The sequence below is a fragment of the Megascapheus bottae genome, chromosome 15 (assembly GCF_031878675.1).
Source record: "Megascapheus bottae isolate mThoBot1 chromosome 15, mThoBot2.hap1, whole genome shotgun sequence".
NCBI lineage: Eukaryota > Metazoa > Chordata > Mammalia > Rodentia > Geomyidae > Megascapheus > Megascapheus bottae.
Genome location: NC_143523.1, coordinates 30,267,784 through 30,292,058, shown reverse-complemented (window position 1 = coordinate 30,292,058; position 24,275 = coordinate 30,267,784). Strand labels below are relative to the sequence as shown.

The 24,275-nt window shown below is 38.0% G+C and overlaps 1 protein-coding gene across 4 annotated transcripts in view; it reads left to right on the top strand.

Moving 5' to 3' along the window:
- The window catches only part of Stambpl1 (STAM binding protein like 1), a 42,164-nt gene that overhangs the window by 6,150 nt on the left and 11,739 nt on the right, over window positions 1–24,275 (top strand). For 2 of the 4 annotated variants that reach the window (XM_090346308.1, XM_090346309.1), the window contains 4 exons: window positions 13,282–13,371; window positions 18,680–18,897; window positions 20,306–20,381; window positions 22,313–22,408. In XM_090346308.1, the coding sequence (XP_090202434.1) occupies window positions 13,342–13,371; window positions 18,680–18,897; window positions 20,306–20,381; window positions 22,313–22,408 (420 nt within the window). In that variant the 5' untranslated portion in view covers window positions 13,282–13,341. Of the gene's footprint in view, window positions 1–13,281; window positions 13,372–18,679; window positions 18,898–20,305; window positions 20,382–22,312; window positions 22,409–24,275 lie in introns of those variants that run through there. The other 2 variants (XM_090346311.1, XM_090346312.1) reach the window with 2 other exon arrangements.

The following is a 24,275-nucleotide window of genomic DNA, read 5'->3' as shown; positions in this document are numbered from 1 at the left end:
AAGCACTCTACCACTAGGCAAAACTCCCGGCCCAGTTGTAACCATTTTTATTCCGTGCATTTAGAATAGTTGAGAGTGTTGGCAAGGAGAATCTTAGCTGATCTTTGGCTTTGGTGAAGTAATGATGTCCAATTAGAAGAGGTCAGAGAGTAATTATAAGTGGGAACATGACAGAATGGAATCTACCATCGCTGACTTCAATATTTTGACTGTGTTACATTTGTCCTTAGAATTTTTTTTTGTGAATGGCTTTCAGAGCTCTGTCACTGTTGAAGGTTCCTTGCTTTCCTTTTTGTTGTTATTATTTACTTGTTTATTTCTTTCTTCTAGGATACACAAAAAACTAAGCTCTACCTCAGTAGAGCTAAGTGGGTGAAGAGTTTTTATGGTTTTATATAAGGTTAATGATGAAATATTGAAGAAGAAAAAAATCAAACCTCATATATTTAAGAATATTTTGTAAATAAATTTCTATTTCTCTTTTTAAAATCCTTTATTTTTATGAGCTGAAAATTTATTACAGTTTATGCATCCTGTGACATGGTGAATGTGATACTTTGATGTTTCAGACTTTCTTGATACCTAATGTTTCAGTGGAATGGCGGGGACAGAACTAAAGCTTCAACAAAGGTTCATATAAGAGCTAATTGTCAAAGACCTCATCACAATTTTTTCAATTTGCTGGTTTTGGGTATGACTGTGAAGGTGTAGATTTGTGAAGGGGGGGACCAGGGTAAATATTGTCACAATTGCCTATATACGTGCATGAAAATTGAACAAAGAAGCTCAATGAGACTGGTTTAGGGAAGGAAAGGGAAAAAAAGGGATGCTGATGAAGATGGTGACTGATGCCTTGTATACATCAATGGACACATTAAAATGAAATCCCCTTGGGCAGCTAACTGATGCTAATAAAAAAATTAGTCATTTTGATACTATGACTGCATGAGTCAATATGGAAACAAAAGTCCCAGATGGTTCTTGTTTAACCTTTTATGGCCCTGTGTGGACATTGCTCTTTGGTTTAGTATTTGTCTATATTTGGAAAGAAGCCCAAGTGTTTCTCTTGAGAGCTCCACATTTCAAACTTAAATGACTGTGTATCTTCAGTTACAAACAGAAAGGAAACAGCAACCAATAGTGGGATTATGGCTAAACTCTGCTTTTCTTGGGACCCGGTGATTTCATTTACCCCCGTTGCTGAATTAAATATATTCTGCCATTATCTTGTCACTTGAGCCACTTTCTAGAACTAGAAATGTGTAAATAAAATAGATTTTTCATTTGCCTGTGGGTCTTTCTTCAGTGTTCAGTCTTTTATTTCCATGAACTAGATTCAAAGGTTAGTTTTAAATGCTCCATAGGATAAATTCTCTATGACAGTAGGAACAACTAGACACATGACATGGAATGATCTTCAAAGACCTAGAATAATTATTTCATATGTTAATCTTTCTTCTCAATAAGGCAGAAAAGCAGCACAGTGGATCAATATAGTACTTTAAAAATATAGTACATTAAAAAATCAAAAATACATGGAGCTACTAGGAAGTGTGGAACTTTATTTTTCCAATTGGTTAAAAAAATCCAAAAAGTTAAATATGGATCTTGAAGGAAATATAACTGGCCATTATGCTCTTTACAGGATATTCAGTCATTTTTATATTGAGAAGTCGATTACTAAAGGACTTTAGAAAGCAACTATAGTTTTGATTCTCAAGTTTATCTTAAAAAAAATAAAACGTCTTCCAATCCATCTGCCTAGATTATTGTCCAGAGGATTTGGTGGAACCAGAGAGACCTTTCAATAATCTTGGGAAATTTTCCTGGAGATAGACAAAAAGCCATCTCCTTAGAGAAAAGTCTAAGAGCTGGTTCAAATTTTGTTTATAGTCTGACTTCTGTTGTATGTTGTGAACCATTTTTCCCTCCTGATTTTATGTACATTTAAAAAAATAACATGATAATGTCAACTCCAGTGTTGCTGCATTAGAGTTCCTGTCATGAAAGAGTAGAGATACCACCTACAGTATGCTTAGTAGTTTCTGTTTCTTAATGGAAAGAATCAGAAAACCTCAGGGCAGGTGGAAACTTTTAAAGATAATTTCATATAGCCTCTGGGGGGGAGGGTAGATGTTAGGCAGGGTTTGATCAAGGAAAAGTCAGGGAAGATATAGGAAGCAGGAAAACAAATGGTATAATAATGAAGAAGAGAGAGAGAGGGCAGGGAGACAAGAGTGTTTATACTTTCTCTGACAGGCATTAGGTTAACATTCATGCATTTTTGATCCACATGGTCAAAGAAATGTTATTCTCAACGAGGGTTGTCCTACACTATCTGATAGCAAATCAAAGTGAGTAAAAAAAAGGCTGATTTTGTGATCATAAAATCAGAAGGGAATAAAGGGGTGGACTTGGGCTCCTCAATGTGGCATCATCAGTTTTGAAGTGTTTGCAGTATGTTTCTCCAACTCTGTGTTCTCGAATGGCTATAGCTCATACACTGGTCTTTCCCCAAATTGCATAGTACAGTGGGCAACACGAAGGCTATCCTGCTTAGCCATCAAATTCGCCCACATAGAAATTGACGAGATTAAAAACTGGAACAATCCACTTAAAACTTAGCTTTTAAAAGTATAATTTTAAAAATTATACAGTGATACATGCTTTTAACAAATTATGCAGACATGGCTCAGGTGAAAATGAAAGTTCCTCATGACCCTACTGTTTAGAGAAGAGCTAAGAAAATCCAATCTATATCGTTCCTGATTTTTTGCCTTCCAAATACCAGTGTAAATTTAATATATATGTACTTATGCTATAGGTAAGGAAACATGCCTTATATGCTTTTCCTTATTTAACAATTTTACGATTCAATGCACAAGCATGGAAGTACTTTCTAAGTAGCTTTAGCTTCTCAATTTGCCACATAGATTTATTTTCTTCCAGATATTTTTTAATCTTCATTGTGGTGGAAGAGATAAAATTCAGGGCTTACACTTTCCAGGGAAGTACTCTACCATTAAACGCATACTACCATTAAACCACATTCCCAGCTCTTAGTTGTCTTTTATGAGACTGGATTTTAGGCTGCTCTTGAATTCCCCATCCTATAGTCTCTATGGCTGTCCTGCCAAGTGCTGGAATAACAGGAGTGCTCAACCATGATCAATTTATTTTTATTTTTTATTTTTATTTTATTTTTCCAGGCCTGGGGCTTGAACTCAGGGCCTGAGAACTGTTCTTGGGCTTTCTCAAGGCTAGAGCTCTGCCACTTGAGCCACAGCATCACTTCCAGCTATTTCTATGTATGTGGTACCATGGTATAGAATACAGGTCTTTGTGCATGCTAGGCAAGCACTCTACCACGAGGCCAAACTCCCAGCCCCATGATAATTTTTTTATTAAGGAATTTATTAACATTGATTTTTACATCATATTTCAAATGTTATATTTAACAAACAAGTATTCAAGAAAGGAATCTCTATATAAAATCACTGGCACATAGATTTTAGAACATAATTAAAATTAAGCTGAGGGTTTGTATGTCGTAGATACATATTAATATATGTAATAAAACATTATGCCTATAGAGTATATAACCATGGTAATTTTTTAAAACCATACTGTAACCATGGAGTGTGTGTTTGTGTGTGTGTGTGTGTGTGTGTGTGTGTGTGTGGGTGTGTGTGTTTTATTTGGGAAGGATAATCTATAGAATAGTCTTAGAACTGAAATTTTTGGTCTATAGAGATACATGTTCTTAAAATATTGCCAATTTTAAATACCTTCTTTATGATAGTAAGTTTGATCACATGTGAGTTTTATTAATAAATAAATAGGGTAATTTTTCTTTGGGGGTGGGTACGGGGTTGTTTGGTAATCAAGCTCAGCATAGCCTGACACATACTATGCAAGCACTATGCTACTAAGTTATGTCTTCAGCCTCAAATTCACAGCTTTTTAAAATACTACTAGTGAATTCAAACATTTTTCACATGCTACTTAACTGTTTATATTCCTCCTACGACTCATTCATGTCATTTGTCTATTAGTTTAGAGGTGGAAGATACTGTGTTACAATGATGCCAATATTCTTTTCCTTTCTAGTCCTTTTGATTTTTCAAATGTATTATTTGAACATGACTTTAACATTTTGTTTTAAAGTAATTTCAGACTCTTTCAAATCGTGGAAGTAGTATAAATAATTGCTTTTTTTTTTTTTTTGCCAGTGTTGGGCTTGAGCTCAGGGCCTGAGCACCGTCCTTGGACTTTCTCAAGGCTTGAGCTCTACCACTTGAGCCTCAGCACCATTTCCAGCTTTTTTCTAAGTATGTGGTACTGAGTAATCGAACCTGGGTCTTCGTGCATGCTAGGCCAAACTACCACTAGGCCAAACTCCTGGCCCACGTATATAGAATTTCTATATACACTTTTATACTGACTCTCCAAACAATAACCACTTTGCCACAGTAGACATTAAAATCAGGAAATTAAAGTCAGTGCAGTACTAGATCTATTGTGCAGATCTTATTCAAGTTTCACTCAAGGCTTCTGATGGAGAATCTGGTCAATAACATACCTTAATCATATTGTTCAATTAATTAGACAAATATCTATGGGAAACTGAGACTTAAACCCTGAGCTTTGTACCTGCCAGGCAAGCATTCTACCACTAATCTTTGTCCTCCAACTTACTTTTCAATCCGAAGTGTTCCTGGGCTTGTTGTTTTGTTGACAATCCCATATTCAGATCTGTATGCTGTGCTGGGTTTGAAGAGCACTCAGAATGCAGGTTTTCTGTGTTCTTTGTAATTGGTTGGGTGTTGATACCACTCATAGGGATAGAGAGAGAAGTTTCTTCACATTGTAAGGTAGGAGTTGGAAGCATCAGCATCCTCAATTACCATAAAAGTCAATATTACTGTATCTGTTTATTTTATATCGCATTATGTCTACTTAGACTCCAGGTTTATTGTTTTTCCTCAGAAAGGCCCCCAGAAACTGTCTTCTCTTGCTTGTCGGTTTGGACTTGGGCTACTATATTTCAGACACATACTTGCTCTTCTTTGACCACCACATCCCATCCTCTGCAATGCTTTCCATCACTACCAGACTATTTCAACTTATAAATATATACTGAGTGCCTAGCTTGGACAGATCATCTTACTAGCTGGAATTCAGAGTTAAATATGAAGTTAAATACATTTGCAGAGGCTCAGGACAATTCCTAGGTACATCTTAAGACAAAATGACATTTTCATTTTGCCTGTTTCTAAGAGACTATACTTTTCAGAGTTCTTGCATATATTTAAATTACACAGGGGCATCAGAAAGCAAGTGAAAAGAATGAATGCCTTCTCATTTCTTTAGCAAGGAGAAGATTATGAATGATATATTTGAAATAGTGAACTGAAATCTTCATTTCTTGAATCTTATCCAAGGCTTAAAGATCTGAATCCCCTCTCTTGATCACTTTTAAAAGGTAGCCTCTAGTATCCCTGGGAGCTCTGGTCTCCCATGCATCTACTTTTGAATCACTGCTCCATCATTTGCTCAATCTTCTTATCTCATAAGGCTTTAGTTTTCAAAATGGAACTTGTGGTAGCCATGGTTTATTGAATTCTTACTGACAGCAGAGTCACTTAGAAACGATGGGGAATTTTGTTATGGGCAGCTACTGTGAAATCAAACTGACTTATCAAAGAAAGGATTAGATCTGCATTTTGAAGCAAAGAAGTAACATATCTTAGAATCCTTTCCTTCACAATCAGTTACCTAACAAATTCTACATAAATGGGACAGAAATAGAGTATTACAAAAATCGAAGAAAGCCTAAAACAAGGGCATTTAGCTCATCAATAATAATAATCATGAGGAGAACCATTTCAGGAAATGATTGGAAGGAGCCAGGCTTCTTCTCCCTTTGAGGTCTGCTTCTTGGGCTAGAATCTTCTGGATTGCAAGATACCTGCCTTATAGAAGACACAATCTCACCGATGAAAGAGAATATCTTCTCCTGAATGTCTTTCGGTATTAGAGGTAAAAACCCCCTGCAAAATCTTATCTGAAGATTCTGCCATAGCTCTCCTACTGGGTCACTTGCTAACTTGCTCAATGCCAACTGACAGCAAACAGAATTTCTCTATGGGGACCGTCCCTACTGGCAAGAATGAAGCTCGTGTGTGTGTGTGTGTGTGTGTGTGTGTGTGTGTGTGTGTGTGTGTGTGTGTGTGTTCTTAGGTGAAGAGAGTTAGTAGGTGTTTAATAGAAACCTTGATGTCTCTTAAGTGCTAATTTGTAAAGTACCAGTAGTTAGATATGCACCATTGCTGGCAGCTGATAGGAGAGGACAGGAATCTTTTATTTGTAATCACTCGGTGTGAGAAAGGACAGATTTTCTTTCATTTTACTCCTGTAAGCTGGGAACTCTAATGGAATGTTGAGTTTGTCCATAGATAGATGGTTGTCCCCTTTTAATGGATGAAGGTAAACTACACAAAAAGTTCAGTAAGATGCTATGGCACTTTGCACCTCTAAATAGGAAAGCTGTGGTCTTCTAAAGGGGTATGTGACCCCACAATCTGTGCTCTCATTCTTTAAAGGCTCAGATCCTGGAATCAGGATAATAGTCTTGAATTGTACTGTGCAAAATAATTATTTAATGACTAAAAGTGTGACGTGATTGCCCCGGGGGTAGCTTGAGTCTACCTCAATATAATTTTAAGCACATATCAAGTATTTTTTGTTGGCTAGTTGTGGGGCTTGAACTCAGGGTTTGGGCACTGTCTTGAGCTTTTTCAAGGCAATTGCTGTACCACTTGAGCCACAACACCATTTCCAGCTTTGTCTATGTATGTAGTACCAAGGAATCAAACCCAGGGCTTGTGCATGCTAGGCAAGCCATGCTCCTGGCCTGGCTCAAGTATTTTTATTTACCTAGAAACTTACCCTCTGATCTTTGGAGAGTATTCTTCAGAGGTAGATTGTTGAACTTGTTGTCTTAAAGACTTTTTTAACCTGACAAATTTATTGTACACATTGTGTTTTCTTTGCCTTACTAATAAATTATCAACTGGTTCATAGCACTGATTTGTAGATAGTACAGATAAGTATTTTTTAATTAAGGTAATCTAGCTTTCATGTCTTAATATTCAGAATCTTTAAAAATACATAGCAAAGATGGGCTTAGGTTTTTTCCCACCTAAAATGGCCCCAGATTGTAACAAAGAGATCCCTCCTTATGCCTCTGTCACTGAAGGCATGGGGATGTCTCTTTAATTCCCTTTCTCTAAATTAGATTAGGTCACTGCAGCACATGGCCAAACTGACGATAATTTCCTTTATGTATCTTCAACTAAATACATTATACCATGTCCTCCCTGGTGAATGCAAACTTTAGCCCAGTGGGGAAAAGAAAGGCCATTGGTCTGGCCAATTACAATTGAGATTTCATGAGGTGCACTGGTCTTTTTTCACCTGCCAGCAGACCTAACTTGCTTATCCAGGTCACTGTGGCTATCCAGGAGGAAGGGACAGCTCCACTCTAAATGTGAACTCTCCATGGACACTATTGTCTGGCTGCCTCCTTTCTGTATTTGGAAAAAAAATATGGTTTTTTGAATGAAAGTGGGTCAGGGCTCTCAGCTTAGACTCACAGACTTAAAAAGAAGAAAAAGAAAATATAAGCAAATGAAAGCTGGGGAAAAAATATCATAAAATTGGGAATGTAGGGGCCGGGAGTTTGGCCCAGTGGTAGAGTGCTTGCCTAGCATGCATGAAGACCCGGGTTCGATTCCTTGGTACCACATACTTAGAAAAGGCCAGAAGTGATGCTGAGGCTCAAGTGGTAGAGTTCTAGCCTTGAGAAAAATCTAAGGACAGTCCTCAGGCCCTGAGCTTAAGCCCAGGACTGGCAAAAAGAAAAAAATTGGCAATGTAACCCAGCGGGATCAGTAATAGATTATTTATTTGCCTTGCATGTCTCAGGCTTATACATAAGCCTGAAATAAGCACCATGATAGGGCAGATATTTTCTTTTGTTCATTCCTGACATCATTTAGAAGGCAAAAGCAGACAGCTTTATAACTCCAGTCTCCAGAGGGAGTTGGGACTTAAGTGACATTGATTTGGGACCCCAAACCAAGGGGGTACTGCGGTCAGTTGTCATCCCCATCCCTTCTGGCTTTGTTGGCAATGGTTCTCCCTTCATTCTGAAGCTACTTGAAGTTACTTGTCAACTGAACTTCTGCAGTATACTAAGTTTCTCTGCAGTTATGAACACACACGGTCTGACACTCCAGTTCCTAACTCCTGTATGTCAGATTAGCTCCCTACACCAGTATCAACCTTCTATTGTGTATGATGGTTACATCTTTGAAGACCAGTGAGAAAAGGAGTTCGGGATACAAATGAGAAAGTAGGCACTCAAAAACAAAAGGAACTTCCTAAAAGTCTCAGAGATTAAATATGTCGTGGCTGTACCCCAGGCTTGTTATGAAGCCTGAAGAATGTAGGCTCTTTTGGGGTGGAGGTTAGGCTGCTGGCTGAGATTAAATGAGGCATTTCTGTTGAATATTTCCAATGAGTTTAATGCCACTGTGAGGCAATTGATGTAAGACTGTGAACCTCCCAGGGACTCAATAAAGATCACAAACGAGTACATAGATGTTAGAGCCAGGCTCACACACAGCTTGTTTGACTGCAAGTGTGTGTTTGTACTGTGTGCTTCAGAGTACATTGGACCTTCTTTTAAAGAAGTAGCTACATTTTATGTTTTCATGGCATTTAAATGCTTCCCATCTTTCTTCCACTTTCTTTTTAAATTTACTTTTATTGTAAAGGTGATGTTTTGAGGTGTTACCATCACATAAGTAAGGGAAAGAGAACATTTCTTGTCGCACTTTGTTACATCCTCACTCATTGTTCTTCTATTTCTTCCCTCCCCCATATCAGGTGAACAGTGACAACAGGGGATAAACCAAAGGAAAATAATGAAAGAAGAAATAATTTCACACAGGGCATTATAAATAAATACAAAACCAAAATAAAATAAGACCCTCTTGTTTCTATATCTTGGACTTCATTTTATATGGTCATATGTACATATATACATATACACACTATAGCTGTTGAGATCCTCTGCTTTCTTTCTGATTCTTCCAATCGCAGTGTTTTCCTTTAACATTTAAAATCATGTTCAATGTGTCTTCCCCATGTGAGGCATAAGGCGTTAGAAGAGACAGCCCTACTAACCTCAAACCAGCCACTCTGCTCAATTAGTGTTACACGGATTCTTTTCTGCCCTGAAAGTACTATTTGTTTATCATCATGGGACTTAAATTGCTTGACTTTCCTCCTGCTGGGAAAGGACATGAATAAAAATGACTTCCATTTCCTCATCAGAGGCTTAACATGTTTGCTTGATCTACTGATGCAACAAACAAGTATTCAGGGTGCTGGACCCTAGACCCACTGGAATAAGAGCCTCTGATTAAGGGGGTGGGGTGGAGGAGGAAAGGAACTAAGCTTGAATTCAGAGTCTTGGTGATGTCTCTTAGTCCAACACAGAGATTTTGTTTTGTTTTGTTTTTGTGACAGTATTGTTCCTAGATGCTATCGTTTAGATATTTTTGCTTAAAGCTGGTATTCTACTTGAGCCATAGCTCCACTTCTGGCTTTTTTGGTGGTGAGTAGGAGATAAGAGTTTAACATTCTTTTTCTGCCTTGGCTGATTTCAATCCATGACCCCTCTCATTTTAGCGTTCTGAGTAGCTAGGATTATATGTTGTGAGTCACAGCATCTAACTTCATTTTTGATTAATTTTTAATTGAAACTAGGTATCTGAATTTTTTAAAGAATTTCTTAACATTGATTTTTTTACATCATATTTCAAATGACATGTTTAACAGACAGGTATTCAAGAAGGGAATCTGAATTTTTTTCATATATTTTTATTGTAATTAATAGAAGGGTTACATGATATTTGCCAGATAGATGGTGCATTAATTCCCATACATTGATTTTTAAATAGGAAATGTTGCAAATTTTAAGGGTTGATAACTTTAGAAAGCTTACTGAGGCAATCAAATCCAACATTTATGACAAGCAAAGGTAGCGTTTGGGACTGTATCTTAGGTTGCTACTCATTCTGAAAGAGTCTAAAACAACTTTACAGACCAGGCAGAATAGTAGATGAGATGAAAGGTGGAAAGGTGGAAGGAGTTCTATCTGCTACCTCCAATACCAGTTATGAAGGCAGGCCACATAGAATGCTGAGGTGACCTGGAAGGAACAGAAGACAATGGAGGAAGTATGCCTTTTTATCTGAATGACCATCTTCTCCACTGCTCTTCCTGAATGAGTCTTTTTATCTGAGTCGTTATCAGGATGCAGATCAAGCTGCCTAAATGAAACAAGATAGAAATCTCTTTCTCTAGAAAAGTCTGAGTGTGAGTAAACTCTGTTATCCTTGGTGTTTTTTCCTGGCTCAGCCTCATGGCCTAAGATGTCATAAGTGAACATCCCAGCTGATGGGTGGGGGGCAAGTAGGTCGCTAAGGCCCCTGGGCAGTATCCTAACTAGGATTGCATTATTTTTGTCCACACCCTCTAGGCCAGAACTTGGAAGCATGACCATTCCTCTCTCAACAAAAGGGCTCGAAAATGTGGTTTGTCGTAGGTAGTTAGCTAAAATATATGCATTTATATCAAAAAGAGGTAATGAGTGAGTGCCAGTGGCACACACCAATAATCCTAGCTATTTAGAAGCAGTGGTTTAAAGCCAGCCTAGGCAAGGAAAGCCTGTGAGACCCTTATCTCCAATTAACCACCAAAAACCCAAAGTGGAACTGTATGTCAAGTGGTAGGGCCCCAGTCTCATACGAAAAGACTAAAGGACAGTGCCAGGCTCTGGGTTCAAGCCCCAGTCTTTAGCATATTATGGGATATTTAGCAGCGTGGTGCATTTGACAAATGTCAAGTGTCTCAGGTTTGGTGAGTTTCTTAGTTTATACTCAGCTTCAAATTTGTAGTTATTCGAGTAGGATTCTAACAGCAGAAATGACATGTACTTAGTTTAATGGAAAGTGATACTTGCCATCACATATTCCTGCTTTTGATTTTGATGGCCTATCTTATCCCTGGTTAATCAAACCAATCAAACATTGTACACTGGAGTTGTTACATTGTTGACCTTGTGGTTGGCCTTACAGCAGCATATTTTAAAGTTCATGCCCTTTAAAAGATAACTTACTTCACTAAAGTACTTTGAGTTGTATCTACTTATATTTACTAAACTAAAAATTAAAACAGATATTTACAAAAGTATACAAGGCACATTCCATGATTATGCCCTCTCTATGCAATTGTGAAGGTCAATGAATTTTTTTTTAATTTTTTTTTTTTGCCAGTCCTGGGCTTGAGCTCAGGGCCTGAGCACTGTCCTTGGACTTTCTCAAGGTTAGAGCTCTACTACTTGAGCCTCAGCACCACTTCTGGCTTTTTCTATGTATGTGGTACTGAGGAATCGAACCCGGGTCTTCATGCATGCTAGGCAAACACTCTACCACTAGGCCAATGGTTTTTTTTTTTTTTAAAGTAAACAATGTTTTAGTGATAATATTATAAAAATGATATTTAGCATTCAGATTCACCAGACAGATCTCCAAGGAAGGGCAAGGCAGGAATATGTGAGGCAGTGATTTCATTGAGAGGAATTCTCAGCTATGGAATTACACCAAAAACAGCGTAATGGTCTGGCTGATCTACTCCTGGGACTCCACATCACTGAATGTTATGACTTCAAACATTGGAACTGCCCCTGTTACTAAATGAAGGACTGAGAGAGAAGACAGATGCCCAAACTCATCTAACATGTTGGGCAGGGTATAAAGGAAAAATAAATGCATTTAGGAGATTTGAGAGATGGCGATGCAATGCTCCACTGAACACTAGCCTAAGAAGGAGGGAACTAACATTTATTGTGAAAATATTGTGAAATTGAATTTGCATGCATCCACTTCACGCCTTTTGAGCCCCAGGCCCCTCGACTGTGAAATAGGTCCTAAAAATAGATAACACTTGCAAATATTCACATTGTGCTAGGAACTCTACTAAGGGCTTTGTGAGCTAACTTATTAAACCCTTTCACAGTAGGATATGCCATTTTGCCGCATAGAAAGTGATCTAACTTATCCACAGACATACAGCTACCATATAAGTATGGTATTGTTATATTTTGAATTTCTGTTAACTCATCTGCTTAAGAGAGCACACACTTACTAGCTCTTGGCTCTAAGAGTGAGGCATCAAGGCATAACTTACTATCTCACACAGCAGCAATGCAGGTGTTTGTTGCTCAGGGCCCATCTCAGGCTCAGGCCCTGAGGCTCAGAGCTTTTGTGGCAGAATTCGTTACCTCATTGTGGGACTCATGACCTTTCCATGAATTCAGCACATCTTCAAAGTTAGTTGAAGAATAAAAGTGTGTGTGTGCTAAAGGTCTTCTCTCTTTAGATCAGGAGCACTCATGAGCCTTTTTAACCTTAGCCATGTGGTGTTATGAAAACATGGCCATAACACTTGTCAATGAGAGAAGAGGCAAAATAGGATTTGCCCATAACACACTAGGAAGGATCACTCAGTTTCAAGGATTCTAAGGGCAGGAATGATAGTGCTATCCTAGAATTCAGCCTACCACAGCCCTAAGATTGTATAAACCTAGCTGGGCTCTAGGCAGAGTACATGGCCCCAGAGTGCTTGCTCTTTTCCTGTATGTTCCTTCCTCTTTTGAGGAAAGTAAATCTACCTTATAGTCTTCCATAGAGTTTTAAATACAATGACACCAGCATCCTAACATTAGGTGCTCATTTTTTTTGCTGGTCCTGGGGCTTGAATTCAGGGCCTGAGCACTGTCCTGAGGCTTTCTTAAGGCTAGAGCTCTACCACTTGAGCTACAGCACCACTTCTGGCTTTTTCTGTGTATGTGGTATGGAGGAATTAAGCCCAGGCTTTATGCATTCTAGGCAGGCACTCTACCACTAAGCCATACTCCTGGCCCTCTCATTTAATTTTTATCCCACTTTTAAAGATAAGCTTCAAGAAACCATAACCACACAGAGTTTTACACATTTTAAAGAGGTCTTCCAGAAAACACTGTAAACAATCTAGTTAGACAAGTGATTTCAAAGTGTGTTTGTCTTCTCTTGGGTATGAGGTTTGTCATTTATGACTTGAGTGCCCAACAAATAATCCTAGCTTTGTATTTTGAATTTGAAACAGATGAAATAATTGATTAGAAGAAGCTGTGAAGACCTTCCTTCCCTTTGCAGACAGGACAGCATGGAGCAACCATTTACTGTGAATTCACTGGTGAGTTGTGACAATTGGTGTTTTACATATGGCTGGAAAACCCAGAAGAAACAGAAATGCATTCTACTTGAAATAAGTCCCATTTAGTTTAAGTATACCATTTACTTGCAGGGTTTTTTTTTTTAATCTATCTGAATGTCCTTCTCCTTTGAGGAAGTGACTAATAAAGCCATTGTCCCTAAATCTAAAAATAATTTTTCTGCCACCATAGTGTGTGCTTTTTGTTGATCTGACTTGATTCTATCAGTATAATCTATTGGGGAAAAAAAACTGGTGACATTTTCAGAGTTGATAGTATTTATAGCAGATACTATAACAGTTATTAAACCTTGCACCTCAGTTTCTCTACGGATGAAAATTGGAGGCTTTTCTCAGGTAAAAATGGGGAACCTTGTCTTTTCAGCAGCTAAATGTTGTTTTGGGATGCTCACGTGAACATGTATACACTGGAAGCTCTTGTTCTTTTAGTTTTCCCCTTCCTCTCTGTCAGTGTGCATTTTTTTTCCCTCTAGCTGCATCCTAGAACAACCATTTAGGAAAGAGGAAGGAACAAGTACATTGAATCACGTGACTTGTTCTCTGTCCCAGATCAGTCTCTGAATGTAAATATAAATAGGCACATTATGCTGTAGCCTTTGTGCTTTATGACAACCAAAGATAATATTGCTCATCCCAGCCTCTCTTGTGGCTTTGAATGGAAGTTGTCGTTCTTCTCAGGATTGCTGTGAGGGCAGCAGATAGTCCTGCTGCGATGGTATACTGAATGCCCTATGTACACAAAGACATAGAAGTCTTGGCTCCTGCCCTGAAAAAGGCTGAAATCACAGGTGATTTTCTGGCTAAGAAAGTCCTACCCGGGCACAGTGGCTCATGCCTATAGTCCTAGCTGAGATCTGAGGATCTTGGTTCAAAGCCAGCCCAGGCATTGAAGAACTGGAGACTCGTATCTCCAATTAATCATTAGAAAATGGGGAGTGGGGCTGTGGCTCAAGAGGTAGGGCCATAGCCTTGAGCTGAAGAGAGCTCAGGGACAATGCCCAGGCCTGGGGGTAGGGAGGTAGCCTTGAGCTGAAGAGCTCTGGAACAGTGCCCAGGCGCAGAGTTCAAGCCCCATGACACACACAAAAAAAAAAGAAAGAAAGAAAGAAAGAAAGAAAGAAAGAAAGTCCTTCACAGTTGCTCAGTTGCTCTCAGTATATTTGAGAAGTACAGGCATGTAAGAATCAGTTCCCCTTTTGACCCTCTGCTGTAATTCTATTGGGAGAAAGCAATGAATATATTAATTCTGTATCTGCAGAGAGACCAGTCACCTTGGGGGCATCTTGTATGTTTTCTTCCCAGAACTTTGTATAGGAATAACTAAAATGTTATTGTGATTGTCACTGCAAAAAAAGAACACTAAAGCTTTTGCATATGGAAAATTGTGTTATCATCCAAGAAATTCACATACAAAGGAAATAGAGATTGATGAAAATTTTAGATAATTTCCCATTTTACCTCTGATAATTAAATTATAATCTTATCAGTCTTTTCTCTTTTCCTCAATATATATTCTCTCTCTCTGTCTCATTCTCTTCTTTGTGTTTGTTCTTAGGGATTGTGCATGACTCTCTCTTATTTAATACACTATGGATTATTGACTCTAGTTCAGTTATATTCTACATGCTAAGGAGATGCATTGATGATTTACTTTAAAAACCCAAGTTGGGGCTGGGAGTTTGGCCTTGTGGTAGAATGCTTGCCTAGCATGTACGAAGACCCAGGTTTGATTTCTCAGTACCACATATACAAAGAAAAAGCTGGAAATGGTGCTGTGGCTCAAGTGGTAGGGCTCTACCCTTGAGAAACCCCAAGGACAGTGCTCAGGCCCTGAGTTCAAGGCCCAGGACCAGCAAAAAAAAATTTTTTTAAATCCTAAGGAATTCATAAGGATTGGAAACACTTGCAGAAAAATATTTATGATTTGGTATGGACAACATAGTTATAGATAAGTTATTCTTATACACCAGGAAAACCGGAAATTCTCTTTAGAAAATACACCTCATTCCATAGATTTTTCTTTTAGTCATTATTTTATAGCATTGAGGTAGATAGCTATGGTTGAATAACAATATTTTCATTTAGTGGTGTTGGTTTTTATGGATGAGTATGATTAGGGTAAAGTAAATGAAACTGCTGTAGTGCTGGAGATATCTCAGCGAGAAAAGACTGCGTGGTTGAGATTGAGGCTCCAAGTTCACAAGCTCCTTTTCCTGTCTCTGATGTGGGGAAGCTGCCAACAGCTTCTCTGAAATTAGAAAGTTGTTTAGAGAATAAAAGAACAGCATAATATGGTGTGGATCAAAGCAAGAGTGTCCTTTTATAGTTGTTATACATGTTTATAGTGTAGATAGTGCATTATGTATATAGTGTGTGGCAATCAAATCAGTATAATTAGCATTTCCACTTCCTCGAATATCATTTGTATCTGTTGGATAATGTAAATTCTTTTTTTAGTTGTATTTTGAAATGGATAATACAACGTATAAAATTGTAGTCCATAGATACCTCCAGTGTTTAGGACCCTAGAATGAATTCCTGTTTAATGATATTTTGGTATATATTAAATAGAGAACGTGTGTTCTCATTCAAGGATGGCCTGGGCTTTGGAGTTGCTGCCAGGCATAGCTCTCTACTTTCAGAACCCTGACCAGGAGGGAACAAATAAAAGTAAGGTTAAAAATCCAATATGCCCTTTATTTCTCATGACTTAGGACAAAACCTTCTCTCCTTTGGAGAATATGGGGGGCTAGGTCTTCAGGCTGCTTCTGCTGGAAGTGTACCAGGCTCACTCACTTCATCACAGGAGGGTCATCTAGAGAATCTCTTTCAGACTTCATTATAGAGAGGAAGTCTGGACCTAGAAAGCTTCTTTGGGAAAGAGAAACAGGAAGGACGGATATCAGGCATACATGACTACAAGACAGATCAATAGAAATAAATCTCGAGCATAAGAGGTGAGATTGGTTTAATTGGCCACGCCTCTTCATGGAACCTGGAGATATGAGTTTATGGCTCTCTGGTTGGTTATATATTAAACTTTTAAAAACAAAAGTCGTTTCAGATCTGTAGGGTTCTATTTGCTATAAAATAGCCACAAGAGTAGATCGGAAGGCATTGGAAAAACTCCAGATATCTAATCTACTGTGGCCTGCCCCTGACGGTCAGTATATTAATTTTTGGCTGAACTAAAACTTTGTCCAATTTGATTTCTTTCAGAGCTTTCTATAGATCTTTGTCAAGTGCTCTTCACACTGTGTAGTTAAACTTATTTGACTAAGGAAGCTAAATTTCCTCCTGGCTAACTCCATTCTTTCATAAATAGATGAAACTTGAGTGGTCTAATCTCTAAAGAAGGTGCAATTTAAGTCATCAAATATCTCTTCTCAACTCCAGAGATCCTGAGTCTATAGATATGACATGTAGATAAGTAGAAATTTGTATTTTTAAAGAAGTTCTGGGAGTTGCAAATATTGCCAGTGCTCAGATCACACACTGAGATACATAGGTATAAGCTAAGGGGAAAAGATAAGCTCTTACCTCAGAGCTAAACTCACAGGACTGAACATAGCCCAGGTTCCTTTGTTTCTCTATTTTTCATGGTAGTTCTCCTCCCAGAAAAGCTGAATTCAATTGAAAAAATAGACCATAAAGTATTTGCTACTAAGCTTTTACTAGAAAAATATTGCTGAATTTTTTATCCTTCTAAAGCACTGGCTTTTTACCCGATAATGAATATTTATCCTGATTATTTTTTTATCCATTGCCAAATGTTAGAAATAGACATACAGAAAGATACTCTATATATTTCCGAATGTGCATAGATATTTCTTATTAATAAAATTCAAATATAGCAGTTAACATGATTAGCTTAGTCATTTGTTATTACTTTTCTCAGTCAAGGACTAATTCATATACTTGAGGTCTAAGGTTGAGGTCTAAGAATTTTTGATTGTATATATGTTTATTTGTTCATTTGAAATAGGAAAGGGAAGGGGGAAAACAAAATGATTGGGAGGGTGTGAGGGGACAGAAATGAGGACAAAAACATAAGAAGGATATCAATGTGTGAGAAGTAATGCACCTACTATCTGTCAAATGTAACTGTAACCCCTCTATACATTACCTCAATAATAAAAAAATAAAATAAAATAGGCTGGGAGTTTGGCCTAGTGGTAGAGTGCTTGCCTAGCATGCACAAAGACCCGGGTTGGATTCCTCAGTACCATATACATAGAAAAAAGCTGGAAGTGGTGCTGTGGTTCAAGTGGTAGAGCACTGGCCTTAAGAAAAGTCCAAGGACAGAGCTCAGGCCCTGAGTTCAAAAAAAATAAAAAGAAAGAAAGAAAATTTATGCATTTCTTGCTACAACTGTTACAAGTTCTTCAGCATATACTTTGGACAGACAGACTTTCAATTTCAGTTAGATTTGATCTATGTGTAGATAAATGAATTTGATCCAATAAAGTTATTTCATTGTATAAAATATTGGCACCACTTACAAATAAAAGAACAAAATTTTAAATAAAACAAAAAAATGAAGTGAGGATTTTTTATGCTTGAAAATGTTTCTGTAGTACTTTTAGTGGAGTTTTTTGGTTGTTTTTGTCAGTCATGGTGCTTGATCTCAGGGCTTGGGTGACAGCACCCTGAGCTTTCATGCTCAAGGCCAGTGTTCCGCCACTTTGAGCCACAGCCCCACTTCTGAATTTGGGGGCGCCTAGGCTGGCTTCAAACTGCAAATCTCAGATCCCAGCCTCCTGAGAGGCTGGGCCACCAGCACCCAGCTTTTAATGGAGATTTTGAAATTAATTTTTTATTCAGTACAGTTCGAAGGAGGCTTTTAAAACTTCTCATTAGAGTAGATCTATTCTGGAACAGGATCAAATCTTGAGAGTGACTTTGAATTCAGTGACCTCCTAGAGACCCTTCAAGGACTTACTTTAGCAACATGCCATCTTGGGACCTCAGCCATAGAACCTAGATTGAAGTTCAATAACATTTTACCTGAAGTGAACTGGAATACTTGCATATTCAGGAACTGCCACGTAATTGCTCGTTGAAACCTAAAAATAGATTTTTTTTTCACCAATAAAAATACATGTTTTCTTGGGTGTGTGTCTTTCGGGTATGTTTATGCAAAAAGATTTTGTTTTGGTCATGTCATTAACTCTTGTCAAATGACTTCCTGAGGTACCGAGAACCCGTGCATAAATCAATCCTTACACATTTTTTTCTCCTGAGATGAGATTCAAATGTTGCTTTACAGAAAAAGTTAGCCGCCATGCCTGATCACACAGATGTCTCGCTAAGCCCGGAGGAGCGAGTCCGCGCTCTAAGCAAGCTTGCTTGTAATATCACAGTCAGTGAAGATATCACCCCACGCCGCTACTTCAGGTCGGGAGTGGAAATGGAGAGGATGGCTTCTGTCTATTTGGAAGAAGGGAATCTGGAAAACGCCTTTGTTCTTTACAATAAGTTTATAACGTAAGTCTTGATGTAAAGGTCTTCAGCATGAGAAAACTGGAAAAGGGTCAAGGTAGTTTTTATATTTAAAGCAATTTTCTATTACAAAAAGTGTGAAAATTTCAAGTCCTCAGGCAAGATCTCTGAGGCTCAAGAATTGGAAGAATGGACGATCAGAGAACAGAGGAGCCTCTCAACCAGCAACCCAGTACCCAGTACCCTTCATTTTCAACCGTTAGAGCTTCTTATTTCATTTTGCACAAAATGCAGAAAGCATAAGCTTTCTAGGAAAGGAGCCAAATTGAAGCTCCATCTACAACACATGGGATGTGCCATTCACATTTAGAAAATTTGGTTTGGTGCAGGAAGACTAAGTGAATAAACAGGGAGTGTTCCCTTTCCTTGCACAAGCAGTACCTTCTCTCTATGTATAAGCAATGCATGTGCACTGCAGGGATTTCTCTTCACTTCTGCTGTATTTTATTCTTCAAAAAGGTGGTTAAAAATAAGTAACTCAAGTAACATCTCCTAAAGCATTCTAGTTGTCATTCTCTCATAGTTATGGTATTTTCAGTTAAGAGTTTTTGTTCTATATGCATGGCAGTATTGATTCATCAGTGATTCCAACAATCTTTCTAACTTATACAAACATAAAAAGAAAATATGGAGCCAGGAGTTTGGCCTAGTGATAGAGTGCTTGTCGAGTATGCACAAAGATCCGGGTTCAATTCCTCAGTACCACATACATAGAACGTGGTGCTATGGCTCAAGTTGGTAGAGTTCTAGTCTTGAGAAAAACCCAAGGACAGTGCTCAGGCCCTGAGCTCACGCCCTGAGCTCATGCCCCAGAACTGGCAAAAAAAAAAAGAAAAGAAAAAGAAAAAGAAAACATGGTGGTTTTGATGAGGTCTAGTATATAGGTTCTGAAAAAGACTCAAATGATTTTAGTTGCTGTGGGAACTAGGTGCAGATCGTAACCTGCTATTCTAGATGATTTCTGTACCTAATCACCCTGTCATAGAAAAATAAGAATCAGGGCCAGGAGCGTAGCCTAGTGGTGAAGTGCTTGCCTAGTGCTTGCCTAGCATGAACAAAGCCTTGGGTTCGATTCCTCCGTACCACATACTCAGAAAAAGCTGGACGTGGTGGTGTGGCTCAAGTGGTAGAGCACTAGCCTTGCAAAAAGTGTCCAAGGACAGTACCCAGGCACTAAATTCAAGCTCCAGGACTGACAAAAAGAATAAAGAAAAATAATAATCATAACTAATCTATAGTGGAAAGGCAATAGCAAGACTATAAGGAAAATAAAAAAGCTAATATATCTTGTCATTTTTTTAAAGGATGCTCCACTTCAGTTTAGAAACTATAAGTGAGATTTCGCGGTCATATAATGAATTGTTAGATTGTTATTTTTTTTCCTCTTGTCTAGCTTGTTTGTAGAAAAGCTTCCTGGCCATCGAGATTACCAACAATGTGAAGTACCCGAAAAGCAGGATATTATGAAGGTATTGTGGTATCGATTCTCAACTGTGGGATCCAGTGGCCCCTAAGTATCCATTATTGATTCACCCACCCTTCCTTTCCTCCTCTATCTCTTCCTCCGGAGAGTTTGTGCACATGACATTCATTCCATTAGGCATGATGTTTCGATTTCTTCTCAGACATTTAATGACTGTGACTGAGCCAGTGTGAGGTATCTTAATTGATGGAGGAAAGAAGAAAGAAGGATATACTCAATTACCTTATGAGGTGAAGAAGGAATTGGCTTACAATTTCTCCCAGAGGTTTCAAGAATGGCTATATATTTCCATGTAATTATTTGAGGCAGTCATTTGGGATGGTTTTGATTGTTCTGTGCAGCTCTGGACCCAGTAACTCATTAGAAATCAATATATGCACTAATAAGTAAAGCTTCCATCAACTATGGGTCTCTTCATATAAGGCTGGATGGACCCTTTAAATTATTTTTTATTCTTTTTATGTTTTGTTAGTAATAATGTTTAAATTCTATGCGTTGTACTTGCTAGGCAGGTGATCTACATACCTCCAGCCAGGTCTCATGAAATCATATAGCTTAATGATATGTACCATCTTTGCTTGTATAAGTACACTTACACTCTGATGTTCACATAACAAAAGTTACCATATTTCTCAGAATGTGAGCCATATGTGGCTATATTTACCTTTAAAAGAGCTTGAGATATATATATATATAGAGAGAGAGAGAGAGAGAGAGAAAGAGAGAGAGAGAATATAAATGGGATATATGTTGGATTATAGAGTGTTGCTGGAGTGGCCTGCCTAAAATACTCACTGAAATACTCAAAGATTGTTACAATGTATCTATCACACACATTTGTTATGTAGTTTAAAATATTTCCAGCTAAAAAAACTACCATTAAATAAACATTTGTGATATTTGCCATGTGTCTTAAATTGTTCGTGCTGATTCTTATAAGGAATTAGAACTCTTGAAAAACATCTGATCAGTCTTTATTCTGGAATAAAGTCCTGTCTGTGAGGCCTGAGGCTTCCTAGGAGCAGAACTCAGATTTTTGTCAAGGGCTCATCTCTTTATAGTTTTTATATTCCCCACATTAACATGTCTTTTTGTAACATTGTCCCTCAATTTTCTTACTCATTTAACTCAAAGAGTTTTATACAGAAACCAAAAGGGACAGGAATTTTGATGGAAGGAATTGGTTAGAGATGTGGGTCTTGTTATTGACTACTAACTAGCTTTATCAAGCCAGTCTCTGTGAAGCTTTTTTCCTCAACTCCCCAGAGTGTTGTGATTGAACTTCATATTAGGTTTTGCAGAGTTTCCTGCCATGGATAATCACTGAGAGCTGAGATTGTACCCAATAAATAGAGCCTTCCCTACCATGTGTACAAGGTCCTAAGTTTATTATCAGCACGCTCGTGCGTGTGTACACACACACACACACCCCAGTAAGGAATTTTTTGAGATGCAGATTCCAGGGAATTTCTTCTCTAGAGATAAGTCATTAGATCTGGAATCAAGCCTGGTAATCTGTATGCTTATGAAAAGGGTCAAATCTGCTTTGTATCTTGTGGCATGTCTAGGATTTCTTACCCCCACATGTTTTCTAAAATCCCCTGTAACTCTCATACTACATGATTTGCATATGGAATATTGTACTTCTATATCAGCTGCCTAAAACTGGGGTACCAGGACAATCAAAATGCTTGTCTAACTAATAGATTCAATGATGCCTTACAAAGTCATAATTATTATTAACTACCCTGGTTAAAGGATATCTAAAATAGAGAGATTTCTTTTCCTAACCAGCATCTTTGGTTACTTGTGGCTTGCTTTTCTAATGTAAATGCCAGCTGTTTTCCTTTCTCAGCTGATGATCTGAAAGAGTACACTGAAAATCCTACTAATCAATATGTATATATATTTTATAAGAAACTGAAGGAGATTGCATTCCCAAGGACAGATGAATTGAAAAAGGACCTTTTAAAGAAATATAACATAGAATACCAAGAATATTTGCAAAGCAAAGTAAGTTCAATTGGTGCATTTATTTCCTGTTTTCTGTGCAAATTTTTTTAATTTCACTCTTTGGTGAGTTTCTCAAATGTCATATGTGTTTAAATGAACATGAAAGATGCAGCAATATGAGATGAATATTGTTGATATCCAGATTGAGCACTTGTACCAAAAAGGTGGTATTTTCATTTCCTGCAATGACTAATAAGGCAATGCATCAGAAAATAGATTTCCTACAATAATTTCCTAAATAGAGCTTTTTAAGCAACTCTTGCTAATCTTGAGCAATCTTGCCTTGAGCCGGATGGCTTTTTTTTCTTCTCCTTTTTTGTCTATTTTTGAACAGAAAGGTTAAAAATAAGAACTCAGTGTGTGATTTCTAATGTATATAATTATGAGAACCTTGGTAATATGAATTCAGCTTTTACCTGTTTTAATCAATACCCCCGTAAAGATATAGCTAACCATAGAAATGAAACAAAATCATAACACCCAAGAATGGTCATTTTCGATTGTTAAATAAAGACCAAAATGATAGTAATGACTAAAAGTCAAAAGACACAAAAGAAGAAACTGATCAATAGCTGGAAAAGTAGAGTTCAAAATACAGTTCATTGTGTTTTAATTCTCATAACATTTTTAGTGGTGCTGTTTTGCTTCTTCGTGTGTGTTTATTTGCTCTGGAGGTGCTACTTTGCCCTACTCTCACTAAAATTCAATCTCACTATTTCTGAAAATGGCCCCCGTGCTTTCTGACATTTTCTGGGTGTTGCTGGAAGGCTGGTTTGCCTGAGGTGTTTTAGCACCTCAAGTTTCACACAAGTATAGATAATGGGACATTTAGGGTTAAGCCGCCTCTACACTCAGCAGAGCCTACAGGGTCTCCCAGTGCAAAGCGTGTTTGGCTCGGATGCCCTATTCTCCCTGAGGTGGCACAGACAACCCTGTCATCTGCAATAGTGTCTCGTGTAGAAATCTCTGAGGAGATAGAAAGGCAACAGCTGTTCCTGGCACAGATGAACAGACTGGCCTTGGAAGCCCTGGCTGTGGGCAGTACCTGCCTCACCTGGAAACTTGTTAGAAATGGAGAATGTCAGTCCTGTGACATACCAGAAAAATCAGAATTTACAACAGGGAGACCTAGAGAAGTTCTTGTGAATTATGTGTTGCTGTAAGCTGTATCCCCCAAAGTATCCCCACTTTACGGAGCCCCCAAAGTTTCTATCAACACCAGTCTTGACATTTATTAAAAATTATTTTTTCTTCTATGACTTTTAAATGACTGAATATTGTATGAGGATAGTAAGCATGAATTTCTTCACTTTGGGCGAAACTTCCGACTAGCTTTGATAGAGATGGTTGGAAAACACTTTTGGAATTACTTCTTCGTGATTTCTTTTCCATGAAGTTCCAGCAGAAAGTGGGTTCTAGAGCGTAAAGATTGCAGGCATCTCAATCCTATTGGCTTTTCTATAAGGATGACAACATGGTATCTGCTTCTTTCTAACATACTAGTCACCAATTGAGTGTGGCTACTCAAAATGTGATTAGTAACTTTTTAATTTTTTTAAGCTTTGATTTACTTTAAATTTTTTGACTATTTAAATAGCCATATGTAAATTTAATGAAATATTTTGTTGGAAAAGGCAGTGTGGTGTGAGTCTTGCATATGATTTAACAGGTCAGGCTGAACAGAGAGCACTGACCCTGATTGTTCAAAGTGGCACAGATTAATGAAGGGAAACTGGCAGTTGTGGATTTTGGTGTCTGGTTTAAAAAATGTTTGGATTTAAAACTGCAGTCATAAAATGGAGGGCTTTTCCTGGGATGCTGTGCTTTCCCCTTCGTGTTTCAGGATTGCTCTTAGGCCCATCACAAT